Below are 17,867 nucleotides of genomic sequence, written 5' to 3' on the forward strand. Positions count from 1 at the left end.
TTGGCTTTGGGAACTTGTAAATCCCTGTGTCTTCTTCTTCTTCTTCTTCTTCTCATCTCTGTTAAACACAAAACACAAAAACGAATCTTAGGTTAACTATTCTTAACAAGCAAGTTTCTCTGACTTAAGATAAGCTGAAAACTTCAACAAATGGTATCAGAGCTGAGGTTCAAGGAAGTCAAGTTGTTTTCAGCTTGAAGGTTCTCTTCAGATCTCAAAGGAATCAGAAGATCTAGTCTCAGCAGGTAAAAGGATTCTACCTGGTTTCTGAGTCTAGGTGTTTCTTCTGAATATTGTCAAAGGTTGCATCTTTTTTTGTCTCAGAAAGGGTTTGTTGCTTTGTTTTGGAAAGTTCTAGTTATATATCTGAGGTGTTATCGTAGTGTTGAAGTTGTTTGAGGTGGTGTTTTTGTTCTAGGTGGAGTTCTCTGGACATTCTCTCTTGCTAGGTTGTGATCAGATCTAGCCTTAGATAGAATAAAATGGAACCTACTCAAGGCAAGTTTGAAGTAGATAAGTTTGATGGGGATCGTGATTTTTCCATATGGAAGCATAGAGTGTTAGCTCAGCTGGAAATTCTTGGTCTGGAATCAGTACTAAAGATTGATGGGGTTACTGTTTCTGAGAAAGATCAAGGAATGCTAGAATCAGATCCTAAGTGGTTAGCTAAGGACAGGAGAGTCAGAAATCTGCTAGGCATGAGCGTGACTGACATGGTCTTGAGAAAAGTAATGAAACATCGCACTGCACAAGCTATGTGGGAAGCTTTAGAAGCTCAATATCAAGACAAGTCTCTGCCAAACAGATTCTATCTCAAGCAAAGATTCTACAGTTTCAAGATGGAAGAGGATAAAAATCTAGACAAGAATCTGGATGTGTTCAACAAGTTGATTTCAGATTTAGCAAGTCTAGATGTGGAAGTAAGTGATGAAGATCAAGCTGTTATTGTTCTTAACAGCTTGCCATCACAGTTTGCTCAGCTAGTCCACACTCTGAAGTATAGAGGAGGAAAGGAGACTATAACCCTCAAGGAGATTACTCAGTCTGCCTACTCTCTTGAAACAGAACTGAAACAAAAGGGGAACTATTTGGGTAAAACCAGTGGTGAAGGTCTCTATGTTCAGCACAAGCCAAAAGCTGAGAAGAAGTCTAATCCTAAGAAGCAAGCTAGTAAAGGAAAAGAAAAGACTAAGGTTAAAGCTAAGGCATGTTGGATATGTAGAGCTGAGGGACATTTCAAGAAAGACTGTCCAAAGAAGAACCAATACAGTAATGCAGAAGCAAGTGTTGGTCAGGGCATTTACTCAGAACCTATGATGTTGAGTGCTTCAGAATCACAAACAAGAGATGGTTGGGTACTTGACTCAGGATGCTCATATCATTTGACCTACAGAAAGGATCTCATGTTTGATCTGGAAGAGATAAATGGGGGAAGGATCCTTATGGGAAATGATACATACTGTGATATCACCGCTATAGGGAAAGTGAAGATTGTTAATTATGACAACACCATTGTCATATTAACAAAGGTAAGGTACTCTCCAACAGCTAAAAGAAACCTGATTTCTTTGGGACAGTTGGAGTCACAAGGCTGCTGGTTTCAGTCTAAGAACTTCAGACTTCAAGTGTTCTATGATGGGAAAGAAGCTTTAGCAGGAGAGTACAAAGATACACTCTATATCTTGGATGGGAAACCAGTTGTTGAGCAAGCAAACTCAGCCACTAGGAAGGAAGATCAGACAATGTTATGGCACAGCAGGTTGGGACATATGAGTACAAAGGGTTTACAATTGTTGGCTAAGAAGGAGTTGATAAAGTCAGAAATCTCAGAGTTAACAAATTGTGAATATTGTGTTCTGGGAAAGTTTCACAAGCTGTCTTACAAAACAGGAAAGCATACTTCTAAGGAACGACTGGAGTATGTTCACTCTGATCTTTGGGGGTCTCCAAATGTTATTCCAAGCCTATCAAGATGTCAGTACTATATCTCTTTTGTAGACGACTACTCAAGGAAGGTGTGGGTGTATTTTCTTAAAACTAAGGATGAAGCTTTCAGCAAGTTTGTTGAGTGGAAAGTTCTGGTTGAGAATCAGTGTGGAAAGAAACTAAAAACCCTAAGGACTGACAACGGTCTTGAGTACTGCAACAAGGCATTTGATGATCACTGCAAAACTCATGGTATTCTCAGGCATAAGACGTGTCCCTACACTCCACAGCAGAATGGGATTGCTGAGAGATTAAACAGGACAATCTTGGAGAAAGTAAGAAGTTTGCTGAGTGAAACAGGTTTGGGAGAAACATTTTGGGCTGAAGCTACTTCAATTGTGGTTTATATGATAAACAAGACACCATCAACTCCTTTGAACTTTGAGGTTCCAGAACAGCTTTGGACAGGTTCAAAACCAGATTATGAGCATATGAAGAGATTTGGTTGTTTGGTGTATTATCATGTGGATCAGGGAAAGCTAAAGCCAAGAGCCAAGAAGGGGATTTTCATGGGATATCCACAAGGAGTCAAGGGCTACAGAATTTGGAGTCAAGAAGAAAGGAGATGCATCATCAGCAGAGATGTTACATTTTGGGAAGATACTCTCTACAAAGACATTGGAAAGGAAACTGGGGATTCTGATAGAGTAACTACTTCAAAAGGAAAGGAAAAGGTTGACGTTACACTATCAGAAGAAACAGGCAGAAATGTTGAAATTAGAGAGCAAGGTGAATCATCCACTGGAGGTGGAGCTACTTCAGGTAGTGGAGATGAAAATGGTTCCAGTCAAGCTCAAGAACCTGGAAATTCATCTCCCGAGCTTGGTAACTATCTTTTAACCAGAGATAGAACTAGAAGAACAATCAAACCACCAAGTAGGTTTGATGACTGTGATGTGGCAGCCTATGCACTTTTTATGGCTGATATTGTAGAGGTTGAAGAGCCATGGACCTTTAAAGAAGCCATGGGAGGGAAGAACAAGTCATTTTGGGAAGGTGCAACAGATGAGGAGATGGCCTCACATGAAAAGAATCAGACTTGGAAACTAATAGAGAGACCAGAAGGGCAGAAGGTGATTGGATGTAAATGGGTATTCAAGTTAAAACCAGGGATAACAGGGGTTGAAGAGCCAAGGTTTAAGGCGAGATTGGTAGCAAAGGGATATGCACAGGTTGAGGGGATTGATTACAATGAAGTTTTCTCACCTGTGGTAAAGCATACAACCATCCGGTTAATGTTATCAATGGTGGTTAAAGAAGATTTTGAGTTAGAACAGTTGGACGTCAAAACAGCTTTCTTACATGGAAATCTCGAGGAAAGGGTACTTATGGAACAGCCTGAAGGGTACTCTAAAGGGGAGAATAAAGTCTGTTTACTTCAAAAATCTCTGTATGGGCTCAAGCAGTCACCAAGGCAATGGAACTTGCGGTTTGATAAGTTTATGAAGGCACAGAAGTTTTCAAGAAGTGATTATGATTCTTGTGTGTACTTCAAGTGTTATGATGAGGGGAAATATGTTTATCTACTTCTCTATGTAGATGACATGTTAGTTGCGGCTAAAGATCCAACAGAAGTAGAAAGGGTAAAGGAGCTTCTGAGCAGAGAATTTGAAATGAAAGATTTGGGACCAGCAAGAAGAATTCTAGGGATGGATATTGTCAGAGACAGGGCAAAAGGTACTCTAACACTATCCCAAGAAACCTATATTGAGAAAGTCCTAAGGAATTTTGGAATGGCTGATGCACAGCCAGTTCAAACCCCAATGGGATGTCATTTCAAACTATATAGGACTCCAGAAGAAGATAGAACTGAAACAGAAGTAAAGATGAGGAACATACCTTATGCTTCTGCAGTCGGGAGCCTGATGTACGCAATGGTCGGAACGCGTCCTGACATTGCACACGCTGTTGGTCTGGTTAGCCGCTTCATGAGCTCACCTAACATACAACATTGGGAAGCGGTTAAATGGATATTAAGATATCTAAGAGGAAGTTCGAACTGTCGATTGACTTTCAAGAAATCTGACAAGTTCGAAGTAAAGGGATTTTGTGACAGCGATTACGCTACTGACATTGATCGAAGAAGGTCCATCACAGGCTACGCTTTCCAAGTGGGTGGCAATACGGTCAGCTGGAGGTCAGGGCTGCAATCAATCGCATCATTATCATCAACGGAAGCAGAGTATATGGCCTTAGCAGAGGCAACAAAAGAAGCTTTGTGGGTTAAGAGGATTACCAGTGAGCTGGGTTATCCGCAACGAGCAGCCGAGATCTTCAGTGACTCGCAAAGTGCGATCTGCTTAGCCAAGAACAGCGTCTTCCACGAAAGAACAAAACACATCCAGGTGAAGTATCACTTCATTAGAGACGTGATAGCAGAGGGGGATGTAATTGTGACGAAGATTGATACAAGCATCAATCCAGCAGACTTCCTCACAAAATCTTTACAGGTGAAGAAGTTTGAGGATGCAAGAAGTGATCTGAGAGTACTCAGACACTAAATCTAGCTCGGATCGAAAGAGCTAGGGTTCCGGCGGATGGTCGGAACAAAGGAGAAGGAAAAAGGAAGCTCTTTTCTTCTCGGATTGAAGGAATTGATCGAGGTGGAGAATGTGAGTATTCGATCCAGTTCCTATCTTAACAGGCCAGAGTTAAGGTGTTGGGCCTTTTGTCACATTCATAGGCCCATCAAGAGACTAAAAGCAGCAACGGTCTAAAGCTGTTTGGTCGGCTCTCAGACTTTGTCTTCACCTGTGACGTACGGGTACACTGCAACAATGGTAACGGCGTGTGTTACGCTAGGTTAAATGTGTGAGCTGTAAAAGGGGAACACACATGAGGTGTATAAAAGGAACAAGGTGAGGCAATGACAAAGAGAGAGAGGAGCGTGAGTAGCAAGCAGAAAGGTCTAGAGAGCATCATAGTTTAGAGGTTGAACTTATCTTCTCCTTTAGCTAGTGTTGATTCTCTCTTGGTTTATGATCTTGTCTGGTTTCTTGTACTCGGTATTAAACGCTTAATGAAATCCTTGTGAACGGGTTTAGCTCACCAAGACGTACATTAACCACGTTGGCTTTGGGAACTTGTAAATCCCTGTGTCTTCTTCTTCTTCTTCTTCTTCTTCTTCTTCTCATCTCTGTTAAACACAAAACACAAAAACGAATCTTAGGTTAACTATTCTTAACAAGCAAGTTTCTCTGACTTAAGATAAGCTGAAAACTTCAACAGCGTTATCATATATGTGTATATATATACAGATATTTAATGGGTTATTATTAGATTTTGTTTTAAGAAGTCAAAAAAGAAGAAGATTTGGTTTGGAACCTGTTCATGTTATAATTTATTTTCCCCCATACTTTATAAGTTCTGTTGACTTAATTAATGATTATTAAAACTATTTGATTTTCTTTAAAAATGTTTAATCCAATTTTTAGAACATGATTAGAAGGATATGTCACGATCCACTGTATCTAAATTGTGTGTGCTGAAAAATACATTAAAAAACAAGTTGTGTGCGCCGAGGGCCTAATATGTTGAATTCTCTAAGTATTTACATTCGTATATTTTATTTGCCAACACTTACTAGAAGAATTCTCTAAGTATTTACATTCGTATATTTTATTTGCCAACACTTATTAGATAAAAATTTCCTAGTACAAAAACATCGGCAAGGAAAATATTTCGACTCTTTACTTTTGCAGAATTAGAAATTTGTGCATATGTCGCATTGCAAAACTCCAAAGAAACAAATCATATATATAAAAGTAAGGTTCCACTCTCTCCTTATTGGTGGAAAAATATTTAAGACTTTAATTTTCTTTTTTAAATTAAATAAATGTTTATGACAATCATTCAATACAAAATTTAATTACACTATAAGTTATAATCAAATGGCAAAGAAAATGAAAGGACTTAATCATATATCATTGAACAAAATAAATAAATAAATAAATGTTTATGACAATCATTTAATACAAAATTTAATTACACTATAAGTTATAATCAAATGGCAAAAAAAAATGAAAGAACTTAATCATATATCATTCAACAAATTTTATAAGCCTTATTGGTGGAAAATTATTTAAAATCATATATATAAAAGTAAGGTTTCACTCTCTTTATTGTTCCATTTTGTATTTATTTTTTAAAATATAATATTTATTTATAATTAAACAAAAAACACATTTAATCATATACATTAATTCATACTTTAAATTCACACTTTACTACTAATATGAAACTGAAAATTATATAAATTTCCAAAGACTACTGGTTTTCTTTATTGAATTCCAATTAAACACACTATAAATTATAATTATAACTACTCTAATTTAATTATTTTAAAAATGTAACTTACATCACTTCTTATCATATAAATAGTCATTCTCACATCCTTCTCTACCATATCTCATATCTCATATCTTCATTATTCTCTTTGTTTTTTTTTTTTAAGTTCTTGCATGGGGTGAAAACTCATTTAAAATATCATTGCAAGAGTTTGATTAATTATTTAGTTTAAACTTTTGTTTTCAATTTTATTTATTTTATGTATTTCTTTATGTCTTCATTGTTTTTTATATTTTTAAATGTAATACATATGTATAATAATATTTTATGGTTATAAGAAAATCAAGCTAAAGAAACCATGTTCATTATTTTACTTTGTATGTTTGTTTCTTTCTCACAAATTCATGTATATTTATTTTAATTTCAAAAGTATGTAATTTTTTAACAAAATAAACTTTTTGTTATATAATAAATAAACCAATTTGTAAGACATTCTTTTAAGAATAATGATCCTTATATTTTGTTTGTGATTCAACATGTAATAATATAAACAACATTATAATTTTTGTTAACTTTGAATTTTATACTTGATTTCCTATATAAAAAACAATTTGATATTCAATTTTCTATCGATTATATATACTACAACGATGAAAAATATAATTAAACCTAGAGATATAGCTTAAATTAAGAGGAATATAAAAACAAATTAAAAAATAAAATTATTCTTTGGGAATTTTTAAGGTTTCACTCTCTCTTTATTGGTCCATTTAGCATTTATTTTTTAATTATGATATTTATTTTAAATTAAACCAAATATCTAACACATTCATATAAGTTCATACTTGAAATCCACACTTTACTACTAAAATGTAACTGAAATTATATAAAATTTCAAAGACTATTGATTTTCTTTATTGAATTTCCATTAAACACACTATAAATTATAATTATGACTTTTAAAAATGTAACTTACATCATTTCTTATCCTATAAATAGTCATTCTTACATCGTTCTCCACCATATCTGATACCCTCAATATTTTATTTGTTTTATTTTTTAATGTTCTTGCATGGGATGAAAACTCAATTAAGATGTCATTGTAAGAGTTTGATTAAATATTTGGTTTAAATTTTTGTTTTCAATTTTATTTATTTTTTGTTTATGTATTTCTTCATTTTTTCATTTTTTAATATTTTTAGATGTAATACATATATATAATAATATTTTATAGTTATAAGAAATTATTTTATTGATGAGATTCAAAAATATTAATTTCCGACTATCGCACCATAAGATAATCAAGCTAAAGAAACCATCTTCATTCTTTTACTTTGGATGTTTGTTTCTTTCTCACATATTCATGTATGTTTAATTTATTTTTAAAAGTATGTAACTTTTTAACAAAATAAACTTTTTGTTATATAATTATCAAACCAATTTGTAAGACATTCTTTTAAGAATAATGATTCTTATATTTAGGTTGTGATTCAACATATAATAATACAAAGAACATTATAATTTGTTTTAACTTTGAATTTTATACTTGATTTCCTATCTAAAAAACAATTTGATATTCCATTTTCTATCTATTATATATACTACAAGGATGAAAAAATATAATTAAAATAAGAGGAATATAAAAAGAGATTAAAAATAAAATTATTTCTTGGGAATTTTTAAGGTTTCACTCTCTCCTTATTGGTCCATTTAGCATTTATTTTTTAATTATAATATTTATTTTTAATTAAACCAAATATCTAACACATTTAGTCATATACTTTAATTCATACTTGAAATACACACTTTACTATTTAATTGTAACTTAAATTATATAACCTTTCAATTGACTATTTGTTTACTCCATTCAATTTCAGTTAACACGCTATAAAATATAATTATAACTCCTCTAATTTAATTATTTTAGAATTATAACTTACATCATATTTTATCTTATAAATACTCATTTTTACATCCTCCTCCACCATATCTGATATTCTCAATATTTTTTTTTGTTTAATTTTTAATGTTCTTGCATGGGTTGAAAGCTCAATTAAGATATCATTGTAAGAGCTTGATTATATATTTGGTTAAAACTTTTGTTTTCAATTATATTTCTTCTTTATTTTATGTACTTCTTCATTTTTTCATTATTTTTTATACTATTAAATGTGTAATACATATGTATAATAATATTTTATAGCTATAAGGAAATTACTTTATTGAATTCTGACCATCGCACCATAAGAAAATCAAGCTAAATAAACCATCTTCATTGTTTTACTTTAGATGTTTTTTTCTTTCTCACATATTCATGTATATTTATTTTATTTTCAAAGTATGTAATTATTTTTACAAAATAATTTTTTCTTATATTCAAACCAATTTGTAAGACAGTGAAATAAATAAAATTTTATACACAAATAAAGGTAATTTGTGTGTATATTTATAAGTTTATACACATATTTGGATAAATTTCAACATTTTTATTGGTTGTTTTGATAAAGTTTGAAAATGGGATAAATTTAAAAACTGGTATTTTTTATATTCTCCCAATATCATTCCTATTTTTATCATTAACAATATTATTGTTTTATCAAAAAATACTTAAAAGTACTAAAGAAAATTACTATCAAAATTGAACACTTAATCAACGAATAAATTCAAAAGATATGGATGTATGCTTCTATTGTATGATTTAAATAAATAAAATGTAAAAATGTCATAAGTATTGAAATTTATTTAATCTATTTTTTATAAGTAATAAATAAATTAAAATTAATTAAATAAATATATAACAATCCGCGCATATGCGCGGGACATTACCTAGTATGTCAATGAAATGAGAGTCATGCATGTCACTAACCGTCTATTTCCAATTTGGTACGGTTCGGTTTAGGTGGGTTAGCTAACTTAAGTCCGGTTTAATTTCACAGGCCGGCAATGACTAAACAATCAAAATCAAATCATTTATTGCCGAAACAAAAGATTGGTTTCTCTGTTTCTCTCCCAAATCTTCAAAACACAATTTTTTTTTTGTCTCTTTTCCCCGATCAGATCTCATCGGACGAGCCATGGCTTCAAGTTTCAGCGGCGATGAAACTGCTCCTTTCTTCGGATTCCTCGGCGCTGCCGCCGCTCTCGTTTTCTCCTGTAACAATCATTTGATTTCCAATTTGCCGATCTCTTTTTTTTCTCATTTCGCACAAATTGAATCACCGATTTGAATTTGATCTAATCTGATCCGATTCGGTCGGAATATGTTTCAGGTATGGGAGCAGCGTACGGTACAGCAAAGAGCGGGGTTGGTGTAGCGTCGATGGGTGTGATGAGACCAGAGCTTGTGATGAAATCTATTGTTCCTGTGGTTATGGCTGGTGTTTTGGGTATTTATGGTCTCATCATTGCTGTTATCATCAGTACTGGAATCAACCCTAAGGCTAAGTCTTACTATCTCTTCGATGGCTATGCCCACCTCTCCTCTGGTCTTGCTTGTGGTCTCGCTGGTCTCTCCGCCGGTATGGCTATTGGAATCGTCGGCGATGCTGGTGTTAGGTAACTCTATTAAATCTCTCTGTTTTGATTCCACGATATCATCAATTGGCTAATTCAAATTTGTTCTGATATGTTGAACTTTTCATAGCATAGCTGAGGCTTGGTTTGGTTTTATTATCTGTCAAAGCTCGATTCTTTTATGATTCACTAAAAGATTCGAACTTTTATGATCCTGTGATGAATTTGAACAGCAAGGTAGTTTTTTGATTGATTTAATAGCACGAGAGCTCTCTCCATGTCTGAGCTTAGTTCTTATCATACTGAAACTCTTCTTTCTTGATTTGTTATATTTAAGTCTTTTACTTTGGTCTTAGAAACTGGTTGTGTTAGTTTTTGTTAACAGCTAAAATGATTGAATCTTTTTTACTTAATGCTGACTGTGAGAGTAAGTGCATAATGTGGGAGAAGATGTTTGTCTTTGTAAACTCGTGTCTTTGTGTGATGCAGAGCCAATGCGCAACAACCAAAGTTGTTCGTGGGAATGATTCTGATTCTCATCTTTGCTGAAGCACTTGCTCTGTACGGTCTCATCGTTGGTATCATTCTCTCTTCTCGAGCTGGTCAATCTAGAGCCGATTGAAGAAATCAAAAGTATCTATCCCATATGAGCTTAAATCCTTGTAATGTTTTTGGTTTATTTTGCTATCAGTTTTCTTTTGTGGTATTGTGAGTTGAGTTTCTCATGAAAACAAACACCATGGGTGAAAATTATTTGACTTTTGGTTTCAAAACCATTTCTTTCTTTCTTTTGCACACTATATGGAATTATGGATACATCAATAAGTAATAAAAATATGACCATTCAATGATTTTGAAGCCTTTTTGTAGCAGCTCTTCAAACAAAGTCCTAGCAACAAAGTTCTCTTTGTGATTTTTTGTTCTCTTTTCACTCAAAAAGTATGAATTGACATAGAAAAAGAGGAGACCGTTAAATTTTATTGAAACCTTAAAATTATTATTAACAAACTTCTCTTATCATCAAGAACATTATTTGGTTTCGAGTTTGCAAAACATTTGTGAGTTTCCACTAGACAAAAACATGGATCCAAAGGTAGTAGCTTCAGCAATGAAAGGTGAAACAAAAGCCTCATTAAAAATCATCACTAAGGAGCTTCAATTAGATTCTTTAGGCTGAAACAACGGCTTGTTGTTTTGATGATTCTTCAGTTTCTTGCAAGCTCGCATAGTATTTGACAAGAACATTCCATCCACTCGGACACATAAACCCGTCCGGAGGATTCTCCCCTGTTCTTGCATAAGTTCGCATCTGTAAGCAAAACAAAAAAATCGAGAAAAAAACTCAAGAGATGTAATCTCAATCAAGAATAATTTTGAAAATTGGAGACTTAAGTAAGAATCAAAAGACTTGAAACTGTGTCTCTTACCTTTGTTCCAGAAATGAAAAGGAACTCTTTTGCACGAGAAGGATCAAAAAATGCCATCTTCTTCTCGATTGTATCATAAGCTGCAACCTGAAAAAATAAAATCACAGACAAATAACACATGATTGAGAACTGAAGCTGCATCGTTTGAGCTAATCAAGAAACTTTGGTTTGCAGTCAGATATTATTTTATGTACCCTAAATGGAAGAATATTTAGTTTCTCAAGTCCAGGGGCCATGCTTAAGACTTTCTTCCCATGATCAGGATCATAAAGATCTCTCTTCTCAGTAGGATGGCCCATTCCTGCAGGATCACGACCTACAATGTAGAAATTGGCACCGGCGTTGATCCTAGCCTTGGCGTGCCATTGAACTTCAGTTGGACCAGCATAGTGCATTGGAGATGGAAATATTGAGACAATAGTAGTTTCTGGGTCAAGAACTCCATCTTCTAGAACCTACACATCACAAATGAATAAACTCATAATCTATCGATACAACAATAAGGAAGACAAACTTGAGAAAGACCAGTGAATTATTCACCTTGCTATGTTGTTCCATTCGAACATCAAGAGGAACATCGTCAGCTTTCGTGAAACCTCCCAAAGGATGAAGCAAGAGAATAGGGTTCTTGTAACCCATATCCAGTAGTCTTTTCCGGGTATCATTCATCAGCAGAGCATGGCCATTGTGCACGGGATTCCTTAACTGGAATGCGAAAACAGCATCCGCTTGACGATTATCGAATTCTTTCCTAAGCTGTTTGGGAGAGAGCCTGTAATGATCAAGACCGTCATTGTACTTAATCGGACTAAAAACTTGTAAATCGCCACCAATCAACCAGTTTCCAGATGGAGTAATGTATTCTTCCACATAAGGCAATCCTGGAGAAGTAGTTCCCCAAGTTCGAGCTATCCTTTCTTCCTTGTTGTGTTTGTATATCTCTACACTGCAATCCACAACCAAAGATTCATAACAAAAAGTCAATTACTTCAAAAAACATGGTCACAAATCAACAAAGGAAGAAACTTTCATATACAAAAAGAACAGAGAGAAGTAGATTAAAGTCGAGTTTGTTCAATTCCATAGCTATCAAAGACTCCATATAAAGCCACCAACAACGTTCTAAAAATTGAGATATATATTTTTACCTTCGTAGAGAACCAATGATATCTCCTTGAGGGTTAACAAGAGCAACATTCTGGGATGAACCAATCAGTTCCTTAGTCTGATCATCAATGGCAAGAACAATAGGAAATGACATGTTCACAAAAGTCCCATCTTTTAACCGAAGAGAATTAAAATGCAAACTTTGCAAATACTCATCTTCTCTCATGAACCCTTTCAAAGGACTAGCCCAACCTTCGCTGATCACATGTACCCACTCAAGATCAATCTTCGTCAGCTTCACTTTAGGCATCGTCTCTGATTCAGCTTTCTTCGCCGCAATCTCCGATTCCGGTACAATCAATTCCACCAATTCACCACCGTCTGGGTCAATCAAGGAGCTCTTAACAGTCATTTTCGAAGAAGAAACAGATTGCATTATTGGGTTTCGTTTATAAACCAAATTGAGAAAAGGGTTGTGATTAAAAGAAGAAGAAACGAAGGGGATTTGATCGGAGAAGGAGGATGATTTTGAGTATCTAGGTTGGAAGAGAGTGAGGTGTGAAACGTAGGAGGATCTGATCAGAAGAGACATGGATAGCTGCTGCTACGCGAGAGAAGTGGAGAGTAGAGAGTGAAGAGTGAAGGTGAGATTTGGTCGAACATGTTGGAGGAAGAACAAAGACTCAGACTCAAGACCCAGATCATCCACACGTTATTAATTCCACTTTTGGCTCTTTGCTTTTTTTAGTTGTTGGAATTTTTGGTTTTGTGGATCTAATTTTTGCCTTTTTGTGTGAATTGTCTTTTTCACCCTCTCTTTGTTTTTGTTTTTTGGGCCCTTCTTGGGGACCATTTCGTTTTCCAATCTCCAATATTGGGCTTATTTATCATGAAGCCCTTCTTGAGGTTTGATCATGTTTAGGTTGGTAATACCGTGCTAATATGTAAATTGAATTTAATGAGATTGAACACCATAAATCAATAATATTTGTACTTAAAATAAAAAGTATTACGGTAAAAAGAACACGCAGTTTATATTTTCACCAAGAGCATGCAGAAACCGATTTCTATTTTTCTCTTTTGGTTATTAAATGTGGTTGTTTGACCCAAACCCCCTCTAACAGTTCTAGTCGAGATATTGGACGAGAAGGTTAATTATGATTAGTGTTGATCCCTAGCCAACTCCCTTTTATAACGTTACGTTTATGTTATGACTTATGACTGTTGAGAGCGCACACCAAAAACCCCAAGTTTAAATACACATGTACAGCAGCTCCATTCTTCTCCATCACGTCCTCATGATATCCCGCACACTACACATGCGTTTTCAGCCTCACACGAGTGCTCAATGCTCATTTGATGTATCCTCAAGTGAAAGTTCTCATTTTTTCGACATGAATCATCAAATTCTTTCTCTCGACGTAAGAGAAAAGAGCAAACATGCTTGGGCAGAATCCCAAGGATTGGAGCATGGTATGGCACTGGAGTAGCACATATATCTACATTTTACTATATGCAATAGAAAACCATATACATACATCAAAGCACGTTCATGCATACATACATTTATAGAACGATTAAGCAAATAAGGTGTGTGATTCTAATTAGTAAAAATATCATTTAAAAGACTCTAATGAGGAAGACGTAGTAACCAAACTCGACAAAAGACCAACGACAAGAGCACTGTTGTAAGTGCTAGGCTCGTTTTGCATAGAATTGTTCCTCGCGTCTATAAACGTGTCGTTCAAAAACGGTCCACCAACAAGTGCACCATAAGCTACGTTAGGATTTGGTTCCTCTGAGTTAAGCCACTTGAATCCATCTTTGCATCCTGTGTTAGCATCAGCTGGTATCGATGCTCCTCTATGATGCACAAATTCTGGATACTTCTCACCATATCCAACCAAATAGCTCATTTTCTCTGGATTTTTCCCTAACATGTAATCAGCCTGCACATTGTATCAAGTTATATATGTTCTCTGATTTTGATGTAAATTTTAGACCATTTCGGTAACCTCGTTCCTATATAGTAATCTAAATGTATGGACCTGAGATCTGGCGAATTTTCTGAGATCTGAAGGTTTGAAGGATTGGTCACTGCAAGAAAACTCCTTAATACCAGAGGTGAGCATATAGTCACTGTAGAGTGTAGCTAAAAATGCTGAGGACACAGGGTGTTGCAGTGCGTTCCATTCACTAACCCATATTAGACCACCTATGCAAACATCAGGTAATGATTCAGAGATTTCTATCATTAGTGAATGAGTTAACGTGAGATGTAAGAAAAGTACCTTCAGTTCTACTAGATGTAGCCGTTGGGGAGCTCGGTATAAGGCCACACATGACAGCTTCTGCTGTGTCTTTATAACCTTGAAGTCCTTTGTTTCCTGATAACCCCTTTTTAAAGAAGGTTAATCTTGATAATAGTATCTGCAAATGAAAGAAGACACCAAATTTTATAATCAAACAAGCAAGAACATCCAATCATGGTTGTAATTAGGAAGTGCCTTGTCTTTATACATGTGTTCCTGGAAGCTTGTTGTCCCAACTAAACCAAGATGGACTTCCAAAATTACCAAACTCTTCACCATTTTTCGACACAAAGTCAAGGTATGTTTTATCCTCTGTTGCATGGTACAACCATGAAGCAGCCCAAAGAAGCTCATCCCCATATCCAGTTGAGTTGTAATAAGACTGAACCTCAGGTATGTTGACACTGTAAGATCCCCTGTGATTGTCTGCGAAATCGAACAACTGCTTGGCATGCTTCAGAAGCGTGCTTGAATACTTGGTATCGCTTTCTTTAAAGACTAAAGATGCTGCAGCTAAGGCTGCTGCTGTCTCTGCAGCAACCTCAGTCCCTGGAGTCTTTGTATCAATCTTGGTAAGAGTTCTCTTTCTAGACATTGTTTCTGGCCTATCCCAGCATTTATGATCCGTCTCCGGATCTCCCACCTCCATGATAAAAAAAACCAATCAGTACTCTAATGAAAGATTCATACATATCGATGTTATCGACCATCAGTGCACCTGAATATAGAGGACATTTGGAGAGGGATGAGCATTGACGAGGAAATCAGTAGTCCATTTGAGGGAGTCTTTAGCATGGTCCAATAGGTTAACGGAAGCCATTTGATCACCGTACTCAAGAATGGACCAGGAGAGAACTGAAGTAGTGAAAGCCATAGGGAAACCAAACTTCATGTGATCTCCAGCATCGTATAAACCTTTGGAAAGGTCGATACTTGCATCACTTCCATCCTTAAGACCTGAATCTCCTCTCCATGATATTTTGTTGTTCTCTAGCTTACCAGCTGCATAAAGAAAAAACATGAAAGATACATTGTGGCAAAAGCGAATGCAATTCAAATATGATGAAACAGGAGATAGAGAAATAGAGATACGCATGACAAGGACGAACAAAGAAAGGAGAAATGTGAAAAAGGATGGAGGTGGGTGGGTGCAATACATACATTTCTGGATATCGAAGAATTGCAAAGCGATCTTGAGAGCATCGGCGTACTTCTTATCAACGGAGCCACTATCATCATCGGAGTGGTTTGATCGATGCCTGAATGTGAAAATGACAGCGAGAATTACAGCGATCAAGACGATGATACCGATGAACCAACTACAACAACAACATCTTGACTTTGGTTTCGCCACCATTTCCTTCTCCTTTGGTCGACGATATATTAGAAAGAAAGAAAAAAACAGAGCTAGATGCCTAGATGTCAATGGACATTGCTAGATCTAGGGATTCAAGAAGAAGAAGAAGAAGCAAGTAACAGATTTTGGCTAAAAATGAGGATACTGAAAGGCCGCACCGACACTGATCAAACCACACGCGGGACGGGATCCCGTTTTGGCCTATTTGTTTTCGTAATTACGGGAGTACCCTTGCCTGGGATAGAAGGAAGCTATGTGGGCGACTGCGATTGGTAGTTGCGAGATTATGACGTCTAATGGTTTTTTTTTACTTTTTTGTTAAATTCATTTACGAGTTTAGTCAACTCCAACCACCAAATCCGGTTTTTATTTAACAAAGAAACAGATATAACTATACCGGTTTTCAGATTTTATATTTGATCAAATTTTGTGTCTCATTGCGTAAACAAATTTTGTATACTGATCAAATGACGTTAAAGAGTTAATTTGGTTGGTATGCTCATCTTTTGTCACTTAGATTTTCCAAACACTAGAAATATTTGGACACCAAAGAATTCATCAAAAGAAAAGCTACCATTTTTTATCAAAATTATATGAACAAATATAGCCATACTCATTAATTATTATTAGGGAGATATAATGAAATTTACATATCAAATTAGTAAAATCCAATGAAAAAGTGATCACATTAGTTAATGTATAATAAAAATCCCAAAAATTGCAGTTGTAACCCATAACACTTCAAAAATATTTGGGAAAATTGTCATATCTACCCCTTTCAAAAGTTAAACCCACAAAAATATGACTTTTTTTTTTTATCTTTCTAATTAAAGAATATAGTAGATATGGCAAATTTTAGGGCTTCATATTTTATTTTTTTATGTTTTGGTTTTGTGTATAATTAAGAGCAAATCACTTGGGCCTTAATTCTAGTTCAGGCCTGGAATAAGTCCATAAGACTCTAATTTTAATTCACGGATCAATGTAAATCATGTTTGCGTTTACATTTTTATTTTATTTTATAAAATACAAAAACTGAAAGTACAGTATGCTCTTTTTGAAGGATTTTTGGAATGTATCAACAACATATGAAAATTAATTAATTCTGTAAAAGGCATTAACATTTTGGCCCCATATATTTTTACATTGAGTGCCTGAGTGGTCATTGTAAAGTTGTTGTGATTTGTGAATATATAGACGTTGGTGTTTCTGTTCTACCATACTTTTCTTTGCTTTAATAATTGAAAACAATACCCCTCCTCATCCTCTCTCTGTCGACTATGATGCATAATGAATGAGTTCACTTGATAGAACATAAAACCAAAGTCTAATTTTCATATCACATTACTTTAATTGTTTAGGTTTTTTGCCACAAAAAAACAATAAAATATCCAACTTTTTATATTTACAAATGCCAAATCAGTTTTATAAGTTCTTTAACCATTCTTATTGTTTATATATTTTTTTGGTAAAATATAGTTACAATTATTTATTATTTGTAGAAAATGGTGTATAACATTAAAACGAATTATATAGAATTCAATGGGAAAAGGGACCAAAATTAGTTAAAAAAAATATTAAATCCACCAATTCAATTCATCAAAAGAAAAGCTACCATTTTTTGTCATAATTATATGAACAAATTTAGCCATACTCATTAATTATTATTAGAGGGAAATAATGTAAATTAAACAATCAAAATAAGAAAAATCAAAAGAATCCAATGAATAAAAAAGATGATCAAATTAGTAAAATGTATAATAATTCCAGCACAGATTTCACAAGAAAAGCTTGGATCATAATAAGAGAGACTAGGAACGATAAGGTACAAAGTGACTACTGTAGACTCATCCTTCCGGTCCCAGATCTAAGAGATCG

General features: G+C 34.7%; 3 protein-coding genes across 3 annotated transcripts; 1 reads left to right on the top strand and 2 right to left on the bottom strand.

Moving 5' to 3' along the window:
• The first annotated feature begins 9,275 nt into the window (after positions 1–9,275).
• LOC17900138 (V-type proton ATPase 16 kDa proteolipid subunit) lies at positions 9,276–10,637 on the top strand. Its single transcript, XM_023789002.1, has 3 exons — positions 9,276–9,426; positions 9,543–9,828; positions 10,276–10,637. Exons 1-3 carry the CDS (start codon positions 9,348–9,350, stop codon positions 10,406–10,408), a joined length of 498 nt encoding a protein of 165 aa, XP_023644770.1. The 5' UTR covers positions 9,276–9,347; the 3' UTR covers positions 10,409–10,637.
• Positions 10,638–10,738: 101 nt separating this feature from the next.
• LOC17900075 (ATP sulfurylase 2) lies at positions 10,739–13,050 on the bottom strand. Its single transcript, XM_006307314.2, has 5 exons — positions 12,362–13,050; positions 11,754–12,159; positions 11,408–11,668; positions 11,214–11,300; positions 10,739–11,095 (listed from the first exon to the last, which is right to left on the bottom strand). Exons 1-5 carry the CDS (start codon positions 12,910–12,912, stop codon positions 10,955–10,957), a joined length of 1,446 nt encoding a protein of 481 aa, XP_006307376.1. The 5' UTR covers positions 12,913–13,050; the 3' UTR covers positions 10,739–10,954.
• A 757-nt stretch (positions 13,051–13,807) lies between these two features.
• LOC17900473 (endoglucanase 2) lies at positions 13,808–16,172 on the bottom strand. Its single transcript, XM_006307190.2, has 6 exons — positions 15,794–16,172; positions 15,351–15,634; positions 14,841–15,275; positions 14,612–14,750; positions 14,369–14,535; positions 13,808–14,269 (listed from the first exon to the last, which is right to left on the bottom strand). Exons 1-6 carry the CDS (start codon positions 15,987–15,989, stop codon positions 13,937–13,939), a joined length of 1,554 nt encoding a protein of 517 aa, XP_006307252.1. The 5' UTR covers positions 15,990–16,172; the 3' UTR covers positions 13,808–13,936.
• Positions 16,173–17,867: the final 1,695 nt, after the last annotated feature.

Source organism: Capsella rubella, unplaced genomic scaffold, assembly GCF_000375325.1.
Source record: "Capsella rubella cultivar Monte Gargano unplaced genomic scaffold, Caprub1_0 scaffold_1, whole genome shotgun sequence".
Taxonomy (NCBI): Eukaryota; Viridiplantae; Streptophyta; class Magnoliopsida; order Brassicales; family Brassicaceae; genus Capsella; species Capsella rubella.